Raw genomic sequence first — 15654 nt, 5'->3', positions numbered from 1 at the left:
CTTGATTAATGCCTGTCTCCTCCACTGGTAAGCTCTGTGAGAAGAGGGGCTGAGTCTATATTTGCCCACCTAGTTCATAATGCCCAGCACTTAGGGACACTCAAATATTTTCTGAGTGAGCAAATCCCTGTGAGAACTGAATGGGGATCTCAGCCTCATCTGACTGTGCTCTACAAAAATAAGTCCCAGGTATGAGGATGTGGGTTGCAAAACCCTGACCTGGAAGGGATCTCCAATCACAGGAAGAGCAGGATGCTGGCTCTGCCACACGCCACCACCCCCAGGGCACATAGAGGTTGCAAAATTCATCAAAGACCATGACAAGGTACAAGGGAGAGCCCAGGCTGGGTACTGGCCATCAGCCCTGCGGTCCGAAAGCATGGGTTTGGGGATCAGAGACCTGAGTTTGAATCACAGATCTGCTATTATCTAGCTTTATAACTCTGTACAAGTTATTTGCTTCTCTCAGCTTTAGCCTCTTCATCTGGAAAATGAAGACAGTACTGCCTGCCTCTCAGGATGGCTCTGAAAACTAGAGGAGTTGATGTCTATCAAGTGCCTTCCCAGCATCTGGTGTGAGAAGGGTGCTCAGTATACGGAAGGCTCCTTGTCTGGTCCTGCCTTCTCTGCCCCTTACAAGGTTTCTAACAAAGCCTCCTGTCCCAAAGAACTGGCCCAAGTGGGTTACTGGCTCATGAGAGTGCCCTGGCCAGTCTGGCTGGAGGGGGATAAAGACTGGAATCAAAAGTGTTTCTCAAAATATCTACCTTTGGAAATACATATTTTTATTTGCTTCTAGTTTGCTGAGATTTTGAAATTTGTTGCTTGCTCTAACTTGATAGCAAAAGGTGCAACTTTGTAAATAAAGTTTAACAACCGGTGATCACTTGAACATGCTGACTCTTATCACTGAACAGAACGAACTAGAACTTGACCTCTCTTTTTGGCTGCCTTTGTCTCTCCTTCTGCCTTGCCCTTTCTCTGGCCGAGGGAATTATCCTCCTGTCCCTGCCCTGCCCCCTCCACTTTCCCCCATCACACTCATCTACTTCGTATGGCCATCTTTATTCTGGAAAACAAATTCTGCTGCTAGGCAACCAGAAGACAAAATCGCTGTGGTTGACGTGATTCTCATTAGTGACTGCAATTGCAGTGGTGCCGCAACTAGGCCAGACGTACACTCATTGCATCTGTCCCCAACAAACAGATCTTTCCAGAAAGTGGGACGGGGTGAAGTCTTGGTATAAAATTAAGGGCCTCAGCACTCAACAGAAAGTATTTATAAATCACTGTATATCAACAGCCTGCTTTAGAATCATTTTATTAGAACACATTCAAGAAAGTGACATATGGAAAAAAGACAGCAGCAATTCTTAGTCATGCAAATGCCCGTGTTAAGGTTCTCCATTAGATTTAAATTCAAGTACAAAGACGGTCCTTTCCTGAGCCAGGTGCAATTCCAGAGAATGACACTTTGAATTGAGAGCACGTTTCCTTTGCAAAGTTCAGAACACTGAACAAGTCCCATCCTCACAATAAGATTGTGAGATACATGGAAGTGTAAACTTTCAGGATTTTAAGGAACCCTTTACCCAAGCCCTCCCCCATAACCCAGTTGAGGGAAGTAAGTGCAACTTTGGGACCTCTTAGAAATAAGGTTTAGTCTATTGAAAATAAAGCAGTGGGCCTTAAAAAAATTAGAAAATGAATATATATATATACATATATATATGTAATGGAGTCATCTTTGCCTGTTGCCTTGGTGTGGGGTTTCCATGAAACTGTGTTGGGGGTAGGGGCTCTCTCTTGAGTGTTTTGAAAGTTGGAGGACTTTTTTTAAATTTTTAAACTTTTTATTACGAAAAACTGCAAACATATACAAAAGGGAGAGAATGATATAATAAATACCCACGTACCCATCATCTAGTCTCAACAATTATCAACACGTGGCCAGTCTGGTTCACTTATTTCTTCTCCCACTTCCCACCCATCCCCTAACAGGACAATTTGGTAGCCAAGGAAGGCTGGGAGGGTGATCTTTGAACCAGACACCTCAGGAGTGAGTGAGGTGAGGGAAGAGCTAGAAAATCGTGACAGAACCTGGGTAGGCTGAAGCAGACAGAATACTTGTTGGGAGAAGTGGTTCCTGCCAGTGTCTGGGAAAGGCTGGAGTTCCCTCATCTTCCATAAACCATAACCGTAAACTGTCCCTCCTTCCTCGTTCCTCCTTCTCATGATACGGGGGAGGCAGGCTGGATTAGAATGACGGGTTTTTCCAGATTGGGGCCACTGACAATAGAAACATTCAACTGGAGAAGAACTCCAGGGACAAATACGTCCCTCTGATGAAACTGCCCACTCACATGGCAGACCTCTAGGGCAGCGAGGGCCCGGGGGTGCCTGGTGTTCAGATTGGGAGCTGGGGTGGGCGGTGTGTCGGGCCATGGGGCCTCTCACAGGTCCCTACTGTCCCACCATTTTAGACTTTGGAGAGAAGCTCGGCAACCTCGAATTGCACCCAGTAGAGAAAGAAGCAAGGGGCCCCGAGGGGTGAGCCCATGGCCCAGGGGGGCAGATTTTGCCTGGAACATGTGGCCCTCTGACCAAAGGCTGCACCCCACCCCAGCCCTGCCAGAGCAGTCTCAAGAGAGGTGGGTGATGGGAGTCCAGGTGGGAGGTCCCAACGGCGGCACGGCTAACCCGGTGAGCTGCGTGCTAAACGTAAGTGGAGAAAGGATCTCCAGGTCCCAGGTACCACCGAGGAGCAAGGTTGCCATCCTGTTAAGAAAAGGGCCGGGGCTCTGTGATTTGCATATAACTTTGCAAAAATTTCCATGAGATTCCTGTAGCCTTTTATAGAAAACAGAGTGAAACCGTCAGTGCGACCTAATGTATTTCTAGCAACCCAACGCACAGAGTGCAACCTGGCAAACACACAGTCGTAATTTTAGAGGAAATGGAGGAAGCAGAGTGCAGTGTAGGACAGTGCTCGGTCTGAAGGTTCAGAAGAAGCCAACCGGGTCCAGGATCCAGAGGAGGATCATTCACTGGACACTTTTAACTGTGAAACACTGTCAACGTTCAAATCTGTATACTGTTCCTCACATTAGTTCCCTGTAGAGCACTCTGGCTGTGGCTTTCCAATTTCCCAGACAGATAAGGAGGAGGAAAGCCAGGAATAATATAACTAGGGATGCATTAAATATGAGGGCCAGTGCACCAAGGAGGGAAGGGGGGCTGGGATGAATTGGGAGATTGGGACTGACATATATACACTAATATGCATAAAATAGATAACTAAGGAGAACCTGCTGTTTAGCACAGGGAACTCCACTTTGCTGTACAGTAGAAATTAACACAACATTGTAAAACAACTATACCCCAATTTAAAGAAACATATGAGGTCCAGTGGCAGTGATCATTAGTGTTTATTTCATACCCTTTTTGTTTTGTTTTGTTTTCTTGTTTCAACTCTTTTAGGGTCTCTATGCCCTACCAAGTCTTACCATGACATTCAGTTGGGGGAAAGAAACTGAGAAAAGTTTACCCATTTATGCAGCAGAGTTTTAGTAGCAACTGACTTAACATTCCTGATTTCAAGTGTTTCCAGGGTCCATAACGTGGTAGTCTGGACTTTTCCTAAGGCACACGGTTGGTTAGTGCAGGCTGCAAGGCCAGCTGAGGGAATGGATTACTGAGTGAGGGAGCCATGCCAGAGACCCCATATCCCAGTGTTGGTTCCACCATCTCTACTGGGCCATTGGAGGCAATGGAATCATCGTTTCTTTAAGAACAATGGCCCCTCAAAGAGAACCAACTTCTAGTGCTTATTGGAAAAGTGACATATTTTAAAAAGCTATGGCTCTTAGCCAAGAGAAAAATTCAAGATGAATTAAAGAGTAGGACCTTCCATTTGACTGTGGCTCAGTTCATGGTATCAAAGGCTACCTTATAAAAATGAGAAAAACAGTATGAGACTCTCTTAGTAAGACCTCCAGCCAGGCAAAAACTGTTCATTAAGGGAGAGAAAACACTTCGGCATCAAGTTCAAATGGCAGTCACCCTGAGCTGTGGGGAAGGTAGCAGGTGCTAAGGATTCAGGAGGGTGATGAGATTCTGAAGAAAGCCGGGGGCAGTACGCATGCATTTGTGAAAGGGCAAAGTACTGGGCTCACCTTTTCCAGGGCAAAAGGGACTCAAAAATTTTAAATCATATTTTCCTTTGCATAATGTTACATTTATGGACTGGGGGGGAGGCAGCATCAGCTGTCCTGATTAGCTAGTCCCCCACATCATAATTCACTGTCAGTACCAGTTTACAGATATGCTATTTCACCTGTAGAACTTATTTTAGTGGCAGAATTTAAGTCTTACAAGCGCTGAATTTCACATTTTGCTCTTTATGCAATGGTTAAAATTCTGAAGGGGGAGAACAGTTTTAAAAAATATTTTTAGTGTCATCATTATTAATAGCTAATTTATTTGTGTCATTTTTATTATCACTATTATTAATGGTTAATATTTATTGCGTGTTTACCATGTGCCAGGTGAAGTGCTGAGTGTTTGGCACGCATCATTTCACATAACTTGCACCACAACCTTATGGGGTGGGTAATACCATTACCCCCATTTTGCAGATTGAAGCACTGAGGTCCTGCCCAGGATCATACAACTGACAGTGGAGGGGCTGAGATCTGAACTGAGGTTGGTTTGACTCCAAAGCTGTCCTAACCACTGTGCTAGGTTGCCTTTTGTAAAGGAGAATCCGTCTGTTAAATGATATTTGTACGTGTGTGATCTTTGTGGATTCCAAAAGTCTTAGAAAGCATCCTTCACACATTTGGAGGATCCATGTTATCCTTGGGGACCTAACTAGAAGTGGTTTGGGTCACCTCATCATGTGTATTCATTAGATTCTGCACAAAAACTTTTATCCCCTTTTAAACCTCAAGTTGTGATGGTCCTTGTGTACCTGCAAATCTCTCTGATGATGGTTTGATATGTGAGACATATAAGAAATGAAGGCATGTAAGCAAACTGAACACTTGTTCTCCAAAACTCTGAGAAAATACACACACATTTACATAGGAAGCCATTGTTTTATATGGCCCAGTTGATACCTTAAAAGAGAAGTTAACACCAATGCATAGCTCTTTAAACATGACGGCCATTCATGATCTCACTGAGATGGTTTTCTAAACATCTGGCCTAGGGCAAAGACTAGTGGGAAGAGTTTAAGTGGAAGTGTGGTTAAAAAGAAAAAAAGAAAAAGAAGACCATTAAATTTCTTTGAAATGCTAATGGCCTCTATTATTTAGAAAATAACTCTCTGCTTGGAATTCACAGATATCCCACATCCAATCACCCTCTACCTTTGGCATTCTGATTCAACAGGCCAGTGAGGAGCCTGGGATGCGTTTTTTGAAATGATTCCTCGGTAATTCTAAGGGTCACCTGGTTTAAGATCCTTAAGGCAGAGGCCTTTTCTATGTACCAGCCACTCCATGGTTGGAAAACCTGAGTTTTGCAGCATTTCAACTGCATTTTCACATCTGCCAGCATACATTGTCCAGAAGCACTTGGGCATTTTCCACGAGGAGCAAGAATCAGTGAGACCCATTTTAATAGGACAGCAGCTTTTATTAACCAGACCTCCCTAGAATTCTTTTTTTTTGGGGGGGGGCACCTATATTGAGATTTCTCCCAGCTCCCTCAATTTAGGTGCAGACCCTTTCATAGGAACAGATTACTTATTTATTTAATATACTGTAGGTCTCATTCTAATATTAGACACTCATAAAATGAGTTTTCTGAGTTATGATGAGATGTTTTCTACAGTCCCTGGGTGCACAAGAGACATCACTGGACATCCAATGGCCTAAAGATTGCCACAAACGGGGAACATATTTGTTATATTATAGATTTCCATCCTTTCTTGTTCCACAAAGAATCTGAGGTGGCTATTTTGCAATATATTTCTAAATGCATCTTCAGTTGACTACATATTCTAGATGCTTCTGTCTGATGGATTTGGAAGCCACTGAGGCAGGTGTGTGCTTGAATCACTAGTCCCGTGGCCAAGACATAATAAACAGCCTCCTCTAAATTCCTGACTCGTGCCATGCTCCACTAGACACAGCAGCCACTGAGCAGTTAGCACATGTAATACACAGAACATGGTATGTTCTTGGTTTTTTAATTCTTTTCTTCCCCTTGTTCTTGGTTTTTTAATTCAGGTGCATTTCATTCAGTTGGTCAGGAGGGAGAAACAGTAAGACTTACAGCATTTGGGCCAAAATGTTGCTTTGTGTGTTTCTGCCTGAATCACCCAACTGTTTTCGTGCATGAACTTGGCCAGCAGAAGGCAGCGTACACAGTGGATGTGAGAAAGACCTGGGTTCAAATCTCAGCTCTGCCACTTTCTGGATGTGTGACCTTGGGCAATTATTTAACTTCTACATTCTTCCTCATCTGCAAAATGAGGATAACGATACTTACCTTGAAGAATTGTGAGGATGGAGCGAGAGATTATACATAAAACGCCAGGCTCATAGTAGGAGTTCAGGAAGAGAGACAATTGCTACTGTCAGTCGTGTATGCTCTGGACGCTTCCTTACGGCAGCAGACTTCGTGCTTTTCTCCACCTGCCCGATTTCAGCAGGGGCTTCTAAGGGAAAGGACTGTATGCTTTTCAGTAGGTGGGTGGGGTCCTTGGTGGGGACGTCACTGCTTTGTTTGTACTCCTCCATGGCACACAGGGAACTGCAAATCCCACATTAACTGTTTTAAAAGAGCCTTTCTCCACCTCAGATTTCAAACTAGGGCCCAGACTGGAAAATGTTCCTTCATCAGAATGAAAAACTGCGATGCAGACAAGTACAAATGTTGAATTGTGCAGAGAGAAAAGATATAAACATCATGGAGTATGTTTTCAGTTTAGCTCTTTTTCAAAACTGATTTTTGTGACTTTCTTTGTTCTTTCCTGTTTCCTACTCTGTTTTTGGCTTTTAGACGTGCGTGTGTGCTGCTCCTCCGGAGCCCAGGGCTCCTCACAGGGAATTCGGTAAGGAGGTGACTGGTAAGGAACAGCTGAGCAGCTTGGTGAAGAGCAGGGAGGCCTTGGAGGTGGTGCAGAGCCAGGCTCTGCTGTGTCCCCTCCTGGCTCTGAGGCCAGGGGGTCCCCACTTCCAGAACACCGCCCCAGAGGAAAGAAGTGAGCCACAGCAAGGAAGAGTCACCCTCCCTGTTTTTATCTTTCCATTTCTCCTTCCGCTCTTGGAGAGAACCATGAGACTAGGCGGGGTGGGAGAAACATCCTTGACAATGTTTGTTTCATGCAATTTTTTTGTTCCAAGTTCAGAAAGGTTAGAAACTGTCTTTTAACCAAGAATTCTAATCATAAATTTCCCTGTGTCCTTAGACAGTGGGAGATGAGGGAGGGGAGGGGGTGGGGGAGCTGTGTGTTGACCTAATGATGAACCTGCTGTTAGGAACCCTGCTGCCCGTGCAGGGGTGACCCATCCCTCCTCCCCCTGGTCCCAGTGTCCCCACGCTGATCACTCAGGAAACCCCTCCTTCTGGAGTCACAGGGGATTTAAACCAAACTGGAAACGTGTCTGCCTTTTCTCTCTCCCACTGCATGTATCTCTTCATAAAATCTCTTCATGAACTTGAAAGTATATTTCGAGCTTTTCCTCACCTTTTCCATACTTTTCAAAACAGCTGAGTTTGGGGGGAAACCCTGATGAACTCCCTATCCACCTCTCCCACCCCCATTCCAACCCCCAAGTTTTCCTTCTCTTTCCTTCCACTGTCCAAGGCTCCTGACCTTCACAACCAAACAAAGTTGCCAGTTTCTCAGCTCACAACCTTCAGTAACCTTGGCCCACCCTGCAAGTCAGCCCAAATTCACCGTCTGGTCACTTTCTCTCATCTGGAGATGCTAAGGTGAAGTCCATCCCTCTGTTCCCTACTAGGCCCCTGCTTGTCTCTTTGTCCTTGGTTGACATAGAGGGTTGATCTCAGCAATCATCTAATAATTGTGTCCTATCCTTAAAAATATCATCTATTAGGTTTTTGTTGTTGTTGTTGCTACTAATAAAAATAATTTGACTTATCATAGAGAATTTGGAAAAAGCCACCATCTAGAAAGCCACTGTTTACTTGTTGGTGTATTTCCTTCATCTATACATACATGCATACATATATGTATATACGAATAATGTATATATGCATACAGGAGCACAAATACACACACATGTATACACATCCACATTCCTTTTAATGTTTAACAGAAAAATTAGTCTTTCATATTTAGAGGGAAAAGGAAGACCCCAAGCAGGTGGGAAAGAAAACCCCAGGCTGCAGCTCAGGTAGGCTCTTCACCTGCACCAGCTGCGGCCATGAGCCTTTGGAGCACCTGGCTTATTGGTTTGTAATGTCACGGGCCTGATGGCTGAGGAAAATATCCAAGCTATCCCTGCCTCCCAGACCACGTAGATGAATCCTTCTTAGAGAGCAATATGGGAAACACATTCAGAGACGCACAAAAGTTCATAAATATACACAAACAGAAGCTATACACATAAAACATATTCAAACAAGTCTCTTCTGAGCCCTCTCTGTGAATGCCCAGCCCTATCTCAGTGCATCGCCGATGACACAAGGTATCACACGTGAGCTTTTGTCTTTGTGGGTCTCGGGACTCAGCTGCTGAGACAAAAACTAACCCCTGGGAAACAACAGCAGACTGGAAGGAGATGGTTTCTCACAAAGTGCTGATGAAAGGGACTCCAGAGATCATTCTAATAATGAAGAAAATGTGTTCCAGCAACATTCTTCCTGAGGTCAGAAACATATCTATCAGGACAGAGAGATAACTTTGGAGACACAGTGATGCAGTATATCTTAGACATATACTAACAAAGGCAATTATGATGTGAAAGATCATTATATTTTGGTGAAGATAATCACACATATCTACCGGAAAACATGTTAGAGGAGAGGCCCCCAGGGGAGGCGCAAGACCAGGAGGAAGTGGCCTGTTTATCAGGATGCTCTAGGTCCTAGATAACGTTGCTGTGGTTTGGGAGACATGTTTCTCCTCTTGAAGCTCCCAGAGATAGACTTTATATATTATATAAAAATCTGAAGCCAGGCTAAGGAGTGCAATCACTGTGATGATCCAGTGGAATGTTATTTCAGGAGGAGGATAGAGAATGAAGGGGAGCCGAGATGGCTTCGAGACCAAGCTGTGGATGCAGATGTAGGCCAGGAGCAGACCCGGGAGATGGCATATGACTTTAGTTTCAGTTCTGTTGAGTGGACTGCAGTGAGTCATCCAAGAGCAGTTATATCATAGACAGCTGGAAATACGGTAGTGGGTCCCAGAGTGGAAAGGGAGGGCTAGAAACAGACATCTTTCAACTCACTGTTAAGAGTGCAACTTCATGCTGAGTAATACGGAAAACACAAAGGAAAACATATATGCTTTGGAGGTTAAAGAATGATATTCGATTTTGGCAGGGAGTAGGCAGCAATACTGCTGGCTCAGAGGTGGTGGCAGGAGATGAAGGTGGAGTAGTGGGCATTTCCATGAAGGAGGCATGAGCCAGGCTGGCAGTGAGGGGTGGGTAGGATGTGATTAGGTGAAGTCGGTGGGCATTATAGGAAATGGAAGCAGCAGGAGATCACAACATGAGTGGGGGCACTCGATTGCCATTGTTTACTTTGTACCAGATGCCGTAGCAGACAGTAAAGATAGAAGCAACATTAAGATCAAGACATGATCGTCAAAAAACTCACAATGTAACATGGGAGAAAGACATACAGGCAACCAGTTGTTTGGGAAGTGCAATTAGGTTGCAACATATAAATTGCCAATATTCAATCAACCATGTTGGATCCATGAAAATGGCAGTTTCATATGATTCCATCTAATACAAGTGCATTATAGTGTCTATAAAAGGTAAGGGTCTCTAAAGGAGCATGCATAGGAAGGAAAACTATATAAATGACTTTGCAGGTGGACCTGTACTTTATTCTAAATAAATGTGCTACTGAAGTCTTTTAACAGGTAAGTGAGATATTGAAAGAGATGTTTTAGGAAGATGAATTAGGTGTCAGTAGAAAAGATAAAATGCAGGGGCAAAATCCCAGAAAGCAGTGGGGGACATTTAGGAGGCTACTTAAAGAATTTAAGCAAAGGGTGACCGAGGCCTGACCAGGGTGATGTGACAGACATTTTGAGGGAATCATCCTCAGGACTGGGCAACAGACTGGCTGGCTATCAGGGGATATGCCCCAAAATGGATCCACAGATACAAACCTGGGTATCTGGAAAATCCTGCTTCTACCTCAAACAGGGAAGTCAAACCAAGTTGCTGATTTGAAAGAAAAATAAAATTGTCTGATGCTGAGACTGAGGGAAGCCGACATCAAACTGGAAAGACCTACAGTGACAGTGTTCATTATGTCACCATTTGGTCTTATATTTGCTTGTTGGTTTCCTGGTTCTCCAGTAGAACTGAGTGTTCGTAAGGTTGGGGACTGGCCTGTTTGGTGTCACTGCTGCATCTCCAGCCTGCAACAGTGCCTGACACATAGTAGGTGCACAAAAAATGTGCTGCGTGAACAAACAATGAATGTGGAACTGCCGTAGGAGTAACATCTCTTCAGAGATATCATGTTGGAATTTTTGTCATGGACATCAGTATGGAAGCAACAAAAACTACTGTTGAAGGTGGGGGAGGATCTGTAGAAAGAAGAATCAGGAGAAGTTCCAGCGCAGGGAGCACGAAGTAACAAAGAGGTGTGAGATGGCAGAGAGAAAGGAGATGCTTGACAATAAGAGGGAAAGAAGAGGTGTTGAATGGATGTACTGGATGGAGGTGGGTACAAAGCATGAGATTCAGAGCCTGTGGGTAGTTTAACTTTAGACTCTCTGTGAGTCTAAGAGAAAGAATGAGAGCATAAAAGGACAGTTACACATCAAGGAGAAGGTAAGAGTAATTCTGTAACTATCATGCTCAAAAAACAAACAAAAAAAGAACCTCTCAGTGTTTCTTGGATAATACTCAATAAAATCTAAATTCCTTTCAATGGTATCCAGAGTCTGCCATGATCTGACCCAACCAATCATTTCAGCCTTGTTTCCGACAGCTCACCTCACAAACTCCGCACTTCATCAGGCATATTTACTCTGCATGCCCCAAACTTATCCTATATTTTCCTTTCTCCCTGTCCCTGCTCTTGCTGTTTGATCCATTTAGGATGACTTTCCTCCCCACTCCCAATAGCAATGCTGCCTGGATAAACTCTACCCACTTGGTAAAGTTTAATGCTGAACCTTCTCTAATCCTCTCAAACTAGGTAAGTTTGAGTTTCTTAATAATATTTGTTTCCCATTTCTAGTTCTCTTTCTTACCCACAATGCCCAACACATTACCTTGTGTTTATTGGGTCTTCGTTTATTGACTTAACAAATATTAACTGAGTCCCTCCTGTGAATCAGTATTTTGTTAGATTTGGTGATGCAGTGGGGGTGTAAAACAGATATGTCTCCGCCCTCATGGACTTAACATCTGGTGCTGGAGGCAACTGTGTAACCAAACAAACGCTGATATAGTAAATAATGGTGACAAGTTCCAAGAAATAACAATACAGAATGCAGTGAGAGATATGACTTGGGGAGGGGAGTTAGCCAGAGGGTCAGGAAGGGCTGAGATCTGAAAGAAGAGAGAGCAAAAGGAATGGGAAACAAGGCTGAAATGAGTGGTTGGGTCAGATCATGGCAGACACCGGAGAGCAAAAGGAGAAAGGATTTTCCAGGCAGAGGAAACAAAGGCCCTGAGACCGCAAAGAAACCTGACACATTCAAGGAAGGCCAGGAACGTTGCGAAGCAGGAAACAAGAGGAAGAGTGGCTGCAGGGAGGAGAAGAGGGCTGAGGTCCAGACAATGCCCTCGTAGGTCATGTTGAGGACTTTGGTATTCACCCTAAGGGCAAAAGGACCTTCTCAAAGGGCTTGAAGCCATAGATGCGAAGAGCTTGCATTTTCAAAAGATCACATTGGTCTCAGAGTGAAGAAAAGATTAGAGGAAAGTAAGAGTGAATGTCTGAGGACCAATTAGGAGGCTTCTTTCATAGGTCATGTGTGATAGGACAGTGGCTTGGACTAGAGCGGATTTATACAGACCCTCAAAAAATGCCAAAGGAGTGCAGCCCAGTGTTTTGGAGTCAATCACTAGGACTGAGAAAAGCTGAGTTTCACCTTTACAAATCTTTCCACTAACGTAAATCATAGTCAACGTCACCTCAGCTCTCCAAAACCCGTGGGAAATGTGTCTGTCAGGATAATCAAGTGTTCTGGATGACTAAAGGTAAACAGCAACACCACCTTTTTCTCCCCATTTTAAATCTTTTTATGAATATCTTTACATCTCTGACTTCGTAAAAAGCAAAGTACACTGAACATAATTTCCCCATCTGTTGACAATTACACAAACCCACATGAGTAATAGCTATGGTGTAGTACAAAATACAAAGGATGTTGTAAGACATGCCAGGTCATAATAGCACTCTTGGTACCTTCACTAAATAGAACCCAACTGCTGGAGTTTTATTTCCTCCTTCAGCTTTTGCTTTCATAGCTTTTCTGCTTCCTCTCTTGCTGTCAACAGCTCAGCCTTCGTGGCTATTAGTGTGTCTATATAAAAGTAACTTTCTCCTCTTCTAATTTTCTTAGGGGCTAAGTAACTAGATGACAGAGATGGTAAGCATTACATATAAAATTAGGATTGGAGAGGCTTTTCTGTGAGCATAGATGCTTAGTTTTGCTATGTAAAGATTTCCTTCCTGGGTCTTGGATCTGTCTGTCAGACAACTGAGTTCCAAACCCAATGGACTTATCTTTTTTTCTAATACATTTCATCGCTTTAACTGTATTACCTGTCACATAATATATAGAGTAAAATGCAACAGATACCTTTAAAAAAGTCAACTAGTTCTTATTCTTTTATTAAAACAGGGATAGGGACTTCCCTGGTGGCGCAGTGGTTAAGACTCCCTGCTTCCAATGGAGGGGTCCTGGGTTGGATCCCTGGTCAGGGAACTAGATCCCACATCCATGCCACAACTAAGAAGTTCGCATGCCACAACTGAGGAGCCCACGAGCTGCAACTAAGGAGCCCGCCTGCTGCAACTAAGACCCGGTGTAACCAAATAAATAAATAAATAAATATTTTAAAAAAGAAAGAAAACGGGTAAACTTAGGGATTGACAGAAACCTACATTATATATAAAGTTTCCATGGTGGTACACTATTATGTGGACAAACAAATGATAAACTGTTATTTTAAAGGACTAATGTAAGAAATGTCTCATTATGTCCCATCATATAAGTCTTTAACTTACAAACGTACTGCCTTCAAAATGTCAAATTAGATGTTTTTCAAGACACAATAAAGAGAGTGAAAAGACTAGCCACAGAGTGATAGCAGATACTTACAATGTGTATAATCAACAAAGGACTAATATCTGGAATATATAAAGAAATCCTAAAAATGCATGAGAAAAACCCAGACAACTCACAACTAGGCAAAGGCTTGAACAAGGATGTAAAGGAGAAAATCCAAAGGCCCAAGAAGATACGGAAAGGCTTCAACCTCATTAGTAATTAGGGCAACGCAAATTAAAACCATAAGCAGATATTACTACATACCCATCAGATCCGCAACAATTCTGAAGTCCGGCATATCAAGTATACTCAAGGATGTAGTGCAACAGAAAAATCTCACAGATGCTGGTAGGAGTGGAAATCTGGTATCCGTGTTTTGAAAAATAGATTATACCATCTAGTTTAGTTGAAGACATATATATATATATCTTCTATTACCTAGCAATTTCCTTTTTTTTTCCCACCTAGAAATTTCACTCCTACCTTCACACCCTAGAGAAACTCAAGTACATGTATACAAGGATACATATAAGAATATTCATAGCAGTACTGTTCACAGCAGCCCCAAACATCCCATGTGCAGAATGGATAAATAAATTGTGGTGTATTCATACAATGGTATACTATACAACAGTGAAAATGAATGAAAAACTACACACATCAGCATGGATGAATTCCATAAAAATGAGGGTTGAGTGAGAGAAGAGACACACACAGTACGACCCAGCCATATAAATTTAAAAACAGCTACATTGAAACTATATTGTCTAGGGACACATACATAGGAGGCAAAATAATAAAGAAAAGTAAGGACAGTAGTATGAATGTCAGGAGAATGGTTACCTCTAGGGAAGAAGACAGGGTTGTGACCAGGGAGGGGCACACAAGGGGTTTCTGGAAAGCTGGCAATGTCCTGCTTTCATGAACTGCATGGTTATTACATATATGTTCACTTTATAATTATCCATTCACATGTTTAGTACTTTTTGATGCATTTTCAGCATATATATTTTACATTAATAAATTTTTTAAAAAGGTTAATGTAAATCAGATGTTTCTGATTAGGAATGCACTTCATTCATAGGAATAAACATATAAATAACAGCTAATGAATCAGACAAGCCCATAACTCTCATTAGGTAACAGTATAAGTTAAATACTGCACATTTCAAATATATTTCAGAAAGTAATATAGTTGCAATATTATCAGCTAAACAAAATATATACAAGAGAAATAATGAATAAGGATTATTTTAAAGTATCTGATACCAGATTGGAAAAGATAAAAAATATTGAAGATATACTAGATTGCAAGACTGGGAAAACTGACACTCATACTCAGCTGGAGAGAGTATAGATTGGTCCAGCTTCTGTAGGGGGTGATCTAACAATGTCTATCAACATTTTAAAATGCATATTCTACTTCTAGGAAGCTATCCTATTAACATACTCATGACCAACAAGTGTGAGAAACTGTATCTGTACAAGAATTACAGACCTGTCTGTACTGGTAAAAGATTAGAAACATCCCATACACCCCTCAATAGAAGACTAGTTAGATAAATTATGGTACTCTAAGTATGGAATACTGTGTAGCCACCAAAAAGAACGATGCAGCTCTACATGTCCTGCTATGAAATTGCCCAGATTTGTTACAAGGAAAAAAGTATAAAACAGGACTTATCATATGCTGTTACTTATTTAAACATTTTTTAAAAAGAATAAAAAGTATGAGCTTTTATATTTTAAAATAATATCTCTAGAAAAACACCCACATTTTAAATCATGTTTATGTATTATCGCTTCAAGAGTTCTTTTAAAAGATCTTCAGTGCATATGCTTAAGGAAAAACAGGTTTAATTATATTATTATGAGGAACAATAAGAAAGTTTTGGTAAAAATCCTAAGGGGACTTTTGAATAGTTCTCATCAGAGCTAACAGGTCATTAAAAAAAAAGCCTAATTCCACATCAAAACAAAATACTTCTTTTGATACGGATGTATCAGTAGCATTGCTCTTTTACAGACTGTCCATGATTAGAATAATTATTCTGGGATCAAAACTGATACCAAGGAGGAGAAATAGAAGGAAGATGAACTTCAAGGCCAAGCTCAAATTTCACTTCTGGTATAAAAAGCCTTCCCTGGCTCCCAGGCTGTTTGTTGTTCAAAGTGGGTATACTTCTGTTACAAAATGT

General features: G+C 42.2%; 1 protein-coding gene across 2 annotated transcripts in view; it reads right to left on the bottom strand.

The window, feature by feature from the left end:
- Positions 1-1310: 1310 nt before the first annotated feature.
- The window catches only part of LOC132424755 (kalirin-like), a 458669-nt gene continuing 444325 nt past the window's right edge, over positions 1311-15654 (bottom strand). For both annotated transcript variants that reach the window (XM_060010783.1, XM_060010784.1), the window contains exon 34: positions 1311-2778. In XM_060010783.1, coding sequence (XP_059866766.1) covers positions 2716-2778 — 63 coding nt within the window. In that variant the 3' untranslated portion in view covers positions 1311-2715. The remainder of the gene's footprint in view (positions 2779-15654) is intronic.

This window comes from Delphinus delphis, chromosome 4 (assembly GCF_949987515.2).
Source record: "Delphinus delphis chromosome 4, mDelDel1.2, whole genome shotgun sequence".
Taxonomy (NCBI): Eukaryota; Metazoa; Chordata; class Mammalia; order Artiodactyla; family Delphinidae; genus Delphinus; species Delphinus delphis.
Note: the sequence above shows the minus strand (reverse complement) of the source record. Positions and strands in the feature narration are given on the sequence as shown.